This window comes from Spermophilus citellus, assembly GCF_964194105.1.
Source record: "Spermophilus citellus genome assembly, chromosome: 17".
Lineage (NCBI taxonomy): Eukaryota > Metazoa > Chordata > Mammalia > Rodentia > Sciuridae > Spermophilus > Spermophilus citellus.
Genome location: NC_138199.1, coordinates 54,178,527 through 54,191,821, shown reverse-complemented (window position 1 = coordinate 54,191,821; position 13,295 = coordinate 54,178,527). Strand labels below are relative to the sequence as shown.

The 13,295-nt window shown below is 48.3% G+C and overlaps 1 protein-coding gene across 1 annotated transcript; it reads left to right on the top strand.

The window, feature by feature from the left end:
• Positions 1-2,441: 2,441 nt before the first annotated feature.
• Positions 2,442-6,279, top strand: LOC308636563 (keratin, type I cuticular Ha4; the record flags this gene model as incomplete). Its single annotated transcript, XM_081272125.1, has 7 exons — positions 2,442-2,789; positions 2,896-2,978; positions 3,846-4,002; positions 4,851-5,012; positions 5,105-5,230; positions 5,377-5,597; positions 6,054-6,279. The coding sequence occupies 7 exons, from the start codon at positions 2,442-2,444 to the stop codon at positions 6,136-6,138; spliced, it is 1,182 nt and encodes a 393-aa protein (XP_081128251.1). The 3' UTR covers positions 6,139-6,279.
• Positions 6,280-13,295: the final 7,016 nt, after the last annotated feature.

Sequence of the window (13,295 nt, the reverse complement as noted above, 5' to 3'; positions counted from 1 at the left end):
GCACACCTTCGGAATCTGGCAGCTAAGACCATTGGTGTCGCTGCTGGTGGTAATAGGAGTTGGGGGTCGAGGATCCCCTCTACTTCCCTCAGCCCCTACAGTCACAACCACACTGCTGGCGGTAGGAGGAGTTGGGGGTCTGGAGTGTCCTCTGTTTCCCTCCGCCCCTACCGTCACACCCTCTCAGTTCGCGGTTGGGGGATTTGGGGGTGGGGAGTCTTCTCTGCTTCCCTCTGCCCCTACAGTCACGCCCTCGTCACTGGCAGTAGGGGGAGTTGGGGGTCGAGAGTCCTTTGGCCCTTACTGTCACGCCCATGGAGAGATTTTGAAGTTTCCCTGTTGTTTGTATCTGGTGTGGGTGGGAGTCACACACCTGCTAAAGTAGATTCTGCTGGGAAGGAATCTCTTTGGCCGAACTTTGGTGACTTCCCCTCTCTGCTATGGCGGGCCCCTGGCTCCTTGCCGGAGTGTCCGAAGGGAGGGGTGGAACTGGCTTGTCTCTGGTCTGACACAATCTTTGGTTTTAGTTCCCATTTCGCTATTTCGTAAAGGGTTGGTTAGATTCCCTTCACGCTGTCTCATGGGGGGGAGCCGTTCGCCGGGTGGGCAGGGCTGTTGGTAGAGCCGGGAGGACACGGGCTGTCTGCTGGGCCAGGCGGGGACACTTCTCGCTGCGCAGGGCTGCCTGTAGAGCCGGGCAGCTGTGGCCCCGTGGCTAAGATCCGGGCGGGTGGAGTGGCCGTTCGCTGAGCGAAAGCGGGGCCTCCCGGGACGGCGAGGTGGCGGGTGCCGTCTGCAGGTTCGGGCGGGCTGCGCTGCTCGGGGCCGCCGGCCGCTTTCTGAAGCGGCTAGTGGCTGCGGGACTGGACCTCCGTGCCCGCGTGGCCGGCCAAGATCCACTTGTCTGGGACAAACTGACACTTCTAATAAACCTACCAATTCCCGGCAGGTCCCCTCTTCACGGAATTTTGCTAGAAGTTCCTCAGTAGGTAGACTGCCACTGTTCCAATGGGTCTTTCTGATCCCGTTAATGTGGAGACATTGGAATCGCTGCTTCCTCACCGGCGGCCATGTTGGATCGACAGGTCTACTTCTTAGGGAAGACAGAGTCAAGCTGCCTCTCATGGGCACTGTGAGCCAGGAGCATCTCAGGTGGCATTGCCACTCCTCCAGGGGTGCTGATACTTTCCAAAAGGAGCATCAGTCTAGAAGTCAGGCAATAGATATTTCCAAACTTTGTGATAAGGTCATCATGCATAGCTCTGAAGCTCATTCTCGTTGTCCTTTCTTGGTGAATCTAAAACCTAATGCTTCATATTTACCCTTCAACATTGCTGCCTGAACCCTCGCTCTTAAGAGCCATACTCCTTCCACTCACCCCTCACCCCTCCACCTCCCCGTGTTTTTCTAAGGAATGACCATGTGGGGTTGAGGAGATAGGACAGGTGGGGAAAGGCTTACAGGCCTTCCTGGACCACCAAGGTGAGGGACTTCAATCTTAGGGCACTTGTGTATGAACTCAGACCAGGGAAAGCAGGAAAGCAGCCATGGACCACACCTAAGTAGGTGTGGCTCTGTTCCATTGAAACTTTATCACCAAAAAAAAAAAAAAAAAGGCATCAGGCTGAACTTGGTGCCTCCCCCATGTTTCCCTTAAGCTATTTGCACCCAACATCAGAGACACCCTTACCGGCCCCACCGCCCTACCTCTTTAAGGTTCCATAGTCTCCCAAGAGCGCCACCCTGAGGAGCAGCCCATATATAGGTTGTAGTTTATAATTGGTTGATTCCCATCCATCAAGCCAGTTTCCATTTTATTTCCCAACCACAAATGCATAATTGTTTTCAATCTCTCCATGAACTGTCCAATGCCTTAAGTCCCAACCAACAGCAAGGATCAGGAGCCATAGAGCTAATACAGGGTGAGTGTTTGCTGTAAGGACCGTTGAAGTGAATGCTGAGAAGTGGGTAGATTTGGGAGGAGATAGCTTCCTGAAAGAGTGTTCACCCACAGCTCTCATTCCAGGCAGTGCCATGGCAGGACCTCAAAGGACAGGAATATGTGATTCCCCCAGCGACTCCACCCCATGTCCCTGGCAGTCCGTCCTTCCCTCTGAGTAATGGGGTAAGCCTTTTGGGGCTAGAATGATTCTGCCTCCTTTGAAGTCTTCTGATGAAACTCTGATTTCATCAACCACTGGCACTCAGGAAGAGCCTGGTGTGACACAAGCTGAATGGAATCATTTTATAGGAGGAGGGGGGACTCTTTGGAAGCAACTAACTAGCATATTTTGAAGAAAAATTAGCTGAAGCATTTGGTCAAGCCCCCACCCACTATTAAGGGTATAAAAGGACCATGGAGGAAGGAGAGACTCAAACCTCACCCACATCTACCTCCAGCAGCTCTCTGCTCTTCCACCGCCTCTCCAAACCCAAGCACCATGCCGTACAACTGCTGCCTGTCCAACGTGAGCTGCCGCAGCAGCTGCTCCTCCCGGCCCTGCGTGCCCCACAGCTGCCATGGCTGCACCCTGCCCGGGGCCTGCAACATCCCCGCCAACGTGGGCAACTGCAACTGGTTCTGTGAGGGCTCCTTCAACGGCAGCGAGAAGGAGACCATGCAGTTCCTGAACGACCGGCTGGCCAGCTACCTGGAGAAGGTGCGCCAGCTGGAGAGGGAGAACGCGGAGCTGGAGGCCCGCATCCAGGAGCGGAACCAGCAGCAGGACCCCTTGGTGTGCCCCAGCTACCAGTCCTACTTCCGGACCATCGAGGAGCTCCAGCAGAAGGTGAGGAGCAGAGCCTGGTGGGGGCCCAGAAGCAGCTGCCTGTCTTGGAACTAGTGAGATATCCTCAAGTTCAAGTGGACCTCACATTAGAACCAACTTTTTTCAGATTCTGTGTGCCAAGTCTGAGAACTCCAAGCTGATGGTGAACGTTGACAATGCCAAGCTGGCCTCTGATGACTTCAGAACCAAGTATGTTGAGCCTTTTTGGACTAGAGGACCTCCAGGGTCCCTACAGCTACTCCATGGCCCCATGAGCCTAATGTTGCCCAGAAGGGACGAGAAAGCCATCTCTTTCTTTTTATTTCTCCCCCTCAGTCTAGTTAAGTAAAGTCAGTTTCGAATAGAAACCCACACTGAAGGGCTGCCCGCCCTTCAGTAGATACAGGTTGGTTATCTCTTATCTGAAATGTTTGGGACCAGATATGTTTCAGATTTTGGATTTTAAAAAATGTTGGAATATTTGCAAATACATAATGAGATATCTTGGAATTGGAACTCACATCTAAACACAACATTTATAGATGTTTTACACATAAAAAATACACATAGCCCCAAGGTGATTTTATACACTATCTCTGGTGTACTACAGTTTTGACTGATTTGTCACAAGATCAGGTGTGGAATTTTCCACAGTGGTGTCACATCATTGCTCAACCCATTTTGGATTTTTGAGCGTTTTAGATTTTTGGATTTTCTGATTCGGAATGCTCAACCAGTATTGGTCTTTCTGGAAGGGTTTCTTAAACCCCCAAGTTCAGAGATTGAAGTTAATTGTTTTCTGGGAATGGATCGATTTGATCATATTTTGGCCAACAAAATTGAGAACAGAGGGAGATACTCCATCCTGTGGTCCCTGTGGGCACCTCCTGGTGTTAGTTTGAATCAAGAGCCTTTTCTGGTCTATCCAGGCGTAGCATGAAGGAGACAGGGAAGAAAAGGGGCAGAGAACTGTGTAGGTTCAAGAAGATCTTGGCCAATCCTATCCAAAAAAAGATGCCAGAGAGGAAGGCAGGCTTCTTGTCTGGCTTCTCCTCCCACTCTGATCTGTGTGCACAGGTACGAGACGGAGCGGTCCCTGCGGCAGCTGGTGGAGTCCGACATCAATAGCCTGCGCAGGATCCTGGATGAGCTGACCCTGTGCAAGTCTGACCTGGAGGCCCAGGTGGAGTCCCTGAAGGAGGAGCTGCTGTCCCTCAAGAGGAACCATGAGGAGGTATGAAGAAAAATTGTAAAAAGCCACCTTCAGAGCTTCAGAGCTGAGCCTTTCGTATTGGGAATCAGATGGTAGTAATGTCAGACTCCCTGGCATGGAACCCTCTCCTGAAGAACTCAAAGTTGGTTCATAAAAGGATGATGCTGTATCCACATCAAGAAGTGAAGTGAGCTGTGAATTCTCAGGCACCCAGGTGCAGGTTGGGCAGGTGTTGGAGATATTGAGGAATGACATCCATTGATTGAAGTTGGTCATTGTTAGGGCTTGGATTTGGTGTGGTGGTGGGGAGAGAATAGGGGAAAAAAAAAAAGAAAAGAAGAAGTTATGGCTTCTCTCTTTAAAGAGCTCACAGTCTAGAGCAGACAGACAGCCATGTTAATACAGTGGTGAAGGCAGAATGAAGCAAGTTCTCTATGAGAGGTACACAAGCATGCACAAGCCAGTATGCCAGTGAGGAGACAGAGAACTCTTCCAAGTTGCAAGGAAGAGTGCAATGAAGGGGTGTTCTGACCTGAGAGAAGAGGCTGAGCAAAGACCCAGAAGTGGTGGAGCAGGGTACGTTGGGGTACGCTGGGCACGCGATGCCTACAGGGATGTGATGAGAAATGAGGGAGGACTTGCACATGCCAGGAAATTAGTCTCCCAGGAGGTGTGAATTCCTTTCAGTTTGTTGGGAAATGTTTTAGGATGATCCTAAATCCTTATTGCTACCCAGTGTCTACACCAATCTTTGGAATGATCAGGATATTCCTGTTAGTGCTTTGTTGGCAGGGCTGAATGCACTTCCCTAGAGCAGAAAGATAGCAGCTCTATCTCTGTGAGTTTAATCTTTCCTCTCCCTCCATCAGGAAGTCAACACCCTGCGCTGCCAGCTTGGAGACCGCCTCAACGTGGAGGTGGACGCTGCCCCCACCGTGGACCTGAACCAAGTGCTCAATGAGACCAGGAGTCAGTACGAGGCCCTGGTGGAAACCAACCGCAGGGAAGTGGAGGAGTGGTTCACCACCCAGGTGGGCATCCGAGCACCTGACCACTCAGGATTCAAGACCCCTGGGCCTTTAGGGCAGGGTCTGATCCTGTCTCCTCCCCTTGGGTGTTTCAGACTGAGGAGCTGAACAAGCAGGTGGTGTCCAGCTCAGAGCAGCTTCAGTCCTACCAGGCGGAGATCATCGAGCTGAGACGCACGGTCAACGCCCTGGAGATCGAGCTGCAGGCCCAGCACAACCTGGTGTGTATTGCAAAATTGGGGAGGCAGAGTCACCTCTGGGCCTCACACTCTCCTTAGCCCTTGGAGCCGGTGACTCTGCAAGCCCATGGAGAAACCCCTTAAAGGGGGGGCAGCTCTCTGACACCCCTTTATCTTCCCCACTACAGAGGAATTCTCTAGAAAACACACTGACAGAGAGCGAGGCCCGGTATAGTTCCCAGCTGTCCCAGGTGCAGGGCATGATCACCAACGTGGAGTCCCAGCTGGCAGAGATCCGGGCTGACCTGGAGCGTCAGAACCAGGAGTACCAGGTGCTGCTGGATGTCCGGGCCCGGCTGGAGTGTGAGATCAACACGTACAGGAGCCTGCTGGACAGCCAGGACTGCAAGTGCGTATAGGAGAAGGTTTTCTGGGATGATGGGTATGGTGGGTGTGTCAGACTCCGGGGGCACACACATGGTTGCCTAAACAATGTACATTCATCGTCTTCTATGCAACCGATGTGCACAGGCAAAGGCCAAGGGAATGGCCCCTGCCACTGGGGGCTACTAATGCAGAGGTTGTGGCCGGGAGATTGCCTGTTAAAACAATATTTGATAACTAAGGTAGATTGTGTTAAATTCCATGAGAGCTCAAGAGCATGAGATAGTATTTTCAAAAGAACAATTTTCTGACCCTGTATATGGTATTTTGGGAAAGGGAGAAGGATTCGGTGACAGTCAAAATTCCATTCTAATTCCAACCACTGAGAAATCATAGGTTGTCTCATTACGACCAAGGCAATATGTGCAACTTAGGGTTCTCTCTCCTCCCCCATGCATTCTAAACCTCTGTGTCCCCCCAGCCTTCCCTGCAACCCATGTGCTACCACCAATGCGACTGGCAACTCCTGTGGACCCTGTGGCAGTTCTCAGAAGTGTTGCTCTTAATTGAACAACTTGCATCCCCTTTGAAGACGTCAGTGGAGCCATTTCAGTCGAGTACAAGAACCATCCCCAGGTCCTTTTGCCAGGGCTCAGTGGCCGTTGAGAAACCTCTTCATGCCATCTGTGATTTCTAGACCGGGCCATGCTTTACACTCACGTCATCAGCTCCCAAGGTCTGGAAAACTCCTTGGTGTTGAGAGTTGTTCAGCTCCCTGTAATCTGGGCTCCAGGTATTACTTAGGGCGATTCCTGTATGTTCTGCCTCTTCCTGCTTTCCTTCCTTCTCTGGAATGCAGGGAGGCTACTTCATTTAATTCCCAATAAACTTTATTTCTCCGGCATAGTAAAGGTGTTTCTCATTCATGTTTATGCATCGTAAAGTACATGTCATGACTGCTTCATAAAAACATCCGACATCAGGAGGAGGGAATGGGTTAAATGGCTGACCAGAGCTACTGTGTCCACTGATAGACAGGGAGGAATGTGCTCCTAGGGGACTCTCACCCAGGACAGGCCATGCAGGAAACCTACCCTTCAACACCCATGCCCGTCTCGCCTTGACCATCCTGAGAGTCCTCACCAAACTTCACTGCTGTCCCCCGCTGATATCCTCATCAGACTGGAATTTTCTTCTTCCCTTTCTCTTAAATTGCTTCAAGACTATTGTCTGTAGAAAGTGCCCAAAAAAACAAACGAAACCAACCACAAAACAAAAAAAACAAACCCCCCCCCCAAAAAAAAAAAACCCAGCAATATCCTCTCCTCTCACCTCTTTGTGACACAGATGTCACTGTTACAGATACCTTGAAATTCATCTTCCTTGATTTCCATAAATTCATACATCCTTGGTCCTCTCCTTATATCTCTGGTTGCCTGGGCTCTATTTCCCCTTTTTTTGTCCCAGATGGAAGGATCACTTGAACCCTGAGATTCTTGTGCCACCGTTTTTCTTCTACATCCTGTCCCTGGAGGACTAGCACCTCTAAGCTAAAGATTCCCAAATCTACTCTCACCTCAACTTGGGTTCCAGGTTTTCAGTTGCTCCATTCCATCTTTTTTTCTTCCCTCCCTCCCTCCCTCCTTCCCTCCCTCCCTCCCTCCCTCCCTTCCTTCCTTCCTTCCTTCCCTCCCTCCCTCCTTCCTTCCTTCCTTCCTTCCTTCCTTCCTTCCCTCCCTCCCTCCTTCCTTCCTTCCTTCCTTCCTTCCTTCCTTCTTTCCTTCCTTCTTTCTTTCTTCTTTGTGGCATTTGGGATGGAACCTAAGGGTGATCCACCATTGAGCTGCATCCCCAGCCTTTTCATTTATTTTTGTTTTTGTTTTAATTTTAATATTTTTTGTCTTATTAAATTGCTGAGGCTGTCCTTGAACTTATGACTCTCCTGCCTCAAGCCTCCCAAGTCTCTGGGAGAACAGCTGTACCTGGCCATTCCATCGTGAGTAATTGTACTAAAGTCCACCTTTGCCAAGCTGATTCACCTTGCCACATACTTGTTATACCTAAGCCATTGTTTTCTAACAAGATCCATTTCATGCAGCCAACCTTACTTTCTTCCTGTCATCGCCACAGCCCAATTGTGCCAGAACAGTGAGGTAGGTTGCAGACAGGCCACAGGAAGTATCCAGAGATAGCCTGTGAGGCATGGGATTTATTGGGGAAGTGTACAGAGATCAGCGGCTGCTCTAAGAAGAGTTCAATGGTGATAGACAGCACCTCTCCTCCTCAGGGTGCTTTGCTAAGGAGTGACTCCTTCCAGTGTTTTGTCCAGTGGTGGTCAACTGGACAAGTGACATGTATCCTTTATACAGTGCCCACAACTTCATGCCAGTCATCCCTGAGAGAAGGTTTGATATGTTGGGCTGCAGCAGCAGTCACTAGCATTAGCCTCCTTTGTTTGCTTGTCTGACCAGCATCCCAAGGAGCGGCTGTCATGGTGTGCATGCAGGAAAGTGGTTTTCTATAGGCAGCACTAACTTGCTCTAGTTCACAATGTGCATAAGAGAATGCCAGGGTTCTTCAAGATAATATATTTGGACCTTCCAACCCTGACTTACTCTCACTGATCCATTGACTTAGCTAGATTTTTGGAACAAAGGGATGCATTCAGGGTCATGGTGTTTTACTGCCCCCCTTTTCTTTAAGGATGGTACATTCCATCTCCCATGTAAAATGTACTTAAAATCTTCCATCTTCCATAGTATCCCTTGAGTGGCACAAAAGGATGTTACAGTGTAGCCAAATCCCACAATAGTCATACAAAGAGCAACAGAATGTGAACAGTTCTACTCTAAGAGCAAGTGGACTGAGTACAACATATCTCCAGGTGGGGGGAAGAGACTGTAACCAAGCAGAGACAGGATTAGTACTAAGTTTACCTACAGCAGTAATATGGGTTTGCAATTTATGTAGAGCCAAAGAAATGTTATGATCATCATGAGGGGTGTATGCATAACATTCAGTATTTATAAGGATACAGGCACCTCCCTGTGCTTTGGCCAACATAACCAATGCTCTTTTACTTCGAATCACCACCTTCCATGTTTGTGTAGTTTATTAAGCACGGTTTTGGCTCTGTGAGTAGTATTTAAGGCAGCAGCAGCGTGCTTAGCTAATGCTTCAACTTGGAACTCAATGTTAATGCTTATTGCTTCAGGAGAAGGGATAATAAGTGGGTAAAGCCACCAGGCAGCTCAAGTTACATTATGTTTAGTTTTTATAAAGTCCTAATTAGTAGGGATTGTAGATAAAGTGGGAAGTATATAAAATCTTTTCTAAGTGCATTGGCCAATCCAGTTATAAGGCAGGTATGGCCACCTGTACATGCCACATGTCCATAACTGCCCCCAAGGGTCAGGATATATTCCTCACATGTTGTTCAACTTTGCCATCCTAAATAGTCAGTGTTTTTGAGTATAATGGCTAAATGATGCCGATTGACAGGGGTCCAACCCATATTTACAGAGAGTAGAGAGGTATTGAAGCCATTTTTTTTCTATACAGAGAGAAAATTTCCCTTTCATATTCATTCACTTAGCCACCCCAACCTGTCAATCAGAGTATACCACAGAAAGGCTTGGTCTTGTCCATTTGTTCCCATACCAAGTGGAAGACAAAGAAGAGTAAATTCAAGTTCAAGTCTATAGGGCATTTTGCCAGCTGCCTGGTGGTACATGTTATTTCAGCTTAACATTCACTTCCATTTCACCAAGGTAGCTGCAAGACAGACCAGTGTAGGAGGACAGAGGCAGCTTATGATATGTCTGGCAATCTGGGGATACTTGCCCATTATGCAAATAGATTAGCTCTAAGGATGAAACGTAAGACATTTTTAGCAGGTGTTAAAACAGGCAGATCTTGAATATTCAACAATATATAAGCAAACTGATAATTCTGAATGAGAATAGAACCAGCCTGTGACTCATCCCCAGATTTACAAAACATATTTCTTGTTCCAGTGAACCCTGAGGCTTTGGTGGGGAAGCCCATAATGAAATGACATATTCTCCTCCAGGGATAGAAGATCTTGGATTGGTAATTTTTTCTGCTTTTGTCTTGTTCTAGTTCCTTTCCCCACACCATCAAATCCCCATTTGCTATTCCCATAGCCAAGAGATTATATGGGCTCACTGTGGCAGGTCCTGTGGCAGTGACAACAGCAACTTATCCCGTGTTTCCATTTGTGAAGTGCAGGAGTCCTTCTTGAGCATAATCATTTGGATCCAGATGATGTCATCAGATTCTTTTTTTTTTTTTTTTAAAGAGAGAGTGAGAGAGGGGAGAGAGAGAGAGAGAGAGAGAGAGAGAGAGAGAGAGAGAGAGAGAGAGAGAGAGAGAGAATTTATTTTTTAGTTCTCAGCGGACACAACATCTTTGTTGGTATGTGGTGCTGAGGATCGAACCCGGGCCGCACGCATGCCAGGCGAGCGCGCTACCGCTTGAGCCACATCCCCAGCCCCAGATTCTTGTATTGACATCAAGGAGGCACTGGAGTGTGTGCTGCAGTCATGTTCATTGGCGGTCCTGATGACCATCCTTACTTAGTCACTTGATACACACTGCCAAGGATCCATCCTCCATGTTTAGTTGCTGTTTTAGCAGGCCATTCATTTATGCAATTGATCCTGTTGCAGCTGGGTTATTAGGTAAGTGAAAATGCCAATATACATTCAAATTCTGAGGCCATTCTTGTGCCATGTGGTCAGCAAAGTGTGGTCCCTTGTCCTTGTCTATGTCCTGAGGGGTCCATGGCCACACATGGTGCCAAGCATTTGAAAAACAATGCCTGGTTGCCTTCTGTGCGGCCCTTCTGCAAGTGTATGCCCATAGTCATTCTGTGCATGTGCCTGCAGTGCCTGTAGCCTTCTGATGGGAGCAAGGGCCCAATGAAGTCAACCTGCCACTGTTGTGCATGAGTTATCCACCCTGTCACCTGAGGCATTGGTTATAGCTGCTTCATGGCACAGGCAAAAGAGCAAAAGTCACATACACATGAGTATCTTGGTGAGAGCCCCTGTTGCTTTGCTGTGGGCTGAAGAGCTTCCTCTCCCTGGGTCCTGCCAAACCAGCCACATTTTCAGCTGTCACATCTTGCAGCCATCTAATATTAGTTAGGTCATTCTTCTGGATTGCCTGGTGGAGAAGCATGGTTGTATGCTACCATGTGATACACAGTCAAGTGTGACAGTCACTTCCAAATGTCTTTCCATCTCTTCACTTCCTTCTGTAGCCATGACCAAGGTCCTAAGGGAACTCATTTATTGCCCTGCTGTTGCCACAGCATCCACTCAAATGCATCAGGGGAGCTAAAAACATCCTGTCCATAGTTGTTCTTGGACGAATGTGCCCAGGACTTATAATTGTTCTACAACCAGTTTTGTTAACAAGAAAAGGCTTCAAGGTGCTCAAGTTCCCAGATCCACTAGGCTTTCCTTTTTACTAACTTATATAATAGTTTCAACCTTTGTGCTAAGTTTGGAATGGTAAAATGCCAGCATCTCAATATTCCTGAGAAAACCTGTGACTGTTTGATCGTAGGGGAAACTTGGACTTCATCTACAACAACAGACCATCCCAAGGACTTGGCAGACAACATGAGTCTTTGCAATTTGAAGAACTGACAGCCCATTCTCTCTCTTAGAGATGTGCTACCACCATTTGTACTCCCTTCTGTAGGTGGGGAGAAGACTCAGAATTTAAAATCACGTCAATATGATGAAATATTGATAGTATGTTAGGTTTTGTCCATGGGACCAGAGAAGCCACTGCCACATCCCTTAACAAATGGCTGGGCTATGTACATGTCCTTGGGGAAGGACATCGAAAGGCCATTGTTGCCTTTCTCATATGAAAGCAAATTTCTCCTGGTTTTCCTTACTGAGCCCCTGGTGATTCCTTTGCCTTCTGTTTCTTCCACATTCTGATCCTTACTCCATATCTCTAGTTTCTTATTCTTTTTAGTTTTTCCCACATTAACTAGAGTCTGGGCTGCTGGAAAAATAGAAAGGCCCGTTAAAGGACCCCAGATTGATCCCAGAGCCCCATAGCATTGCTCTGGAGCTCTTTGGAGAATGGTGTCCTTCATTCTTGCTGTGAATGTCTGTCAGTTTCATTATGTAGTTTTCTCCTTCATCTCTAACTCTCCTGGGTGATCTTGTGGATCTTCCATGGATTTTCCTGGTGGGTGATTCTCCAATATCAGGCCAATTTTACAGGCTGCTTTCAGCCAGGATAATAAAGAGATGGCACGGTCTTTATTAACAGATCACAGGGCATGTGGTCTGAGGCAATTTTTTCATTTCACCCCATGGTAGGAATATGCCTGCAGTACCAGCATCCCAGATCTGTAAGAGCCATTCTGCTTTATTTTCCCTGTCTGTCTAAACTTCCCCCCAGTTTTACCAACTCATAAGCAGAGCAGTACCGTCTCTCATGGAGGTATGCATGTGCTGGTCAGGAGGGGGCAGATTCTCAACATCCACTCTCCCAGCTGTGGCTGACCTGTCTCCACCTTTTGATTTATGACTGGTCAAGCCTCTGGCACCTCAGTTGGCTTGTCCCAGTCCTCATCCTCTTCTTCTGAAGTGCTTAGTTCACAGGGGCCCCATTTAGGGGGGTCCTGGTCCTTTTGAGCAACCACTGGATAGCCTTACCTTTTAGTTTAGCAACATGGCAGGCTAGTTTCCAAAGTTTCATGAGCACTCCTCCCATGAGCAAGTGATGGCTCTGTAGCCCCTGAGTTAATGTGCTCATGCTCCATCTTTAATTTCTCATGCAATTACTTAACATGGGCCTGGACCTGAGCTCTGCCTCCCTTTCTGCCTGCACTGCCATGAAAAGGGGCCACCCTACAGCTGCTGCTATCTTCCACAGGTCTTTCTTTTTAATTAGACCATGTTGAATGCCCACCAGCAACGACACTCCTCCCAATCCTCGGGGGTCTTGAGGGCATCACCATAGTCATGTGGCAGGTATCCATCATAGCCACCACTCCCAGAGAGCTGGAAGACCATCTTGAGAGCTCCTTCCCTGTCATTTTTCATTTCCAACCACGATAATCTTGGCACTTACAGTGGTTTATTTTACCGCCTGGCTGGCTCACCCATTGTCACACCCACAACCCACTGTGCCAGGGCAGTGGGGTAGGTTGCTAAAAGGCCAAAGAAAGTGCCCAGAGATAGCATATGAGACAGAGAATTGATTGGGGAAAATGTACAGGAGATCAGTGGCTGCTCCAAGCAGAGTGCAGTAGTGGTAGGATGAACAGAGTAGCACTTCTGCCCCTCTGGGCGCATTGCCAAGCCATGCATTCTTTCCCTCATGGTATTCTGTCCAGTGGTGGCCAGCTGGACAAGTGACAAGTGTCATTTCCGCAGTGCCCTTGATCATCAAAGCTCAGTCCTTGTCCCTGATGCTCTCATCTAATAAGGAGGGTGAGGTTTTGAGAAAAAAGAAGCTTTATTGCTTTGCTAACAAAGGAGCACACACAGAGGACTCTTGTCCCAGAGGCTGTGACTTTACTGCCAAAGGGCACAGAAGGCTTTTAAAGAGGTAGTACTAAGGCCACACTCCAATGGTGCCCTGTCAGGAGTCACGGTTCATTTGTAATATTGAGAGACAGCTGCTTATTAGATCCTCTGGTGCCAGCTTTAAAGTACAGATTCCT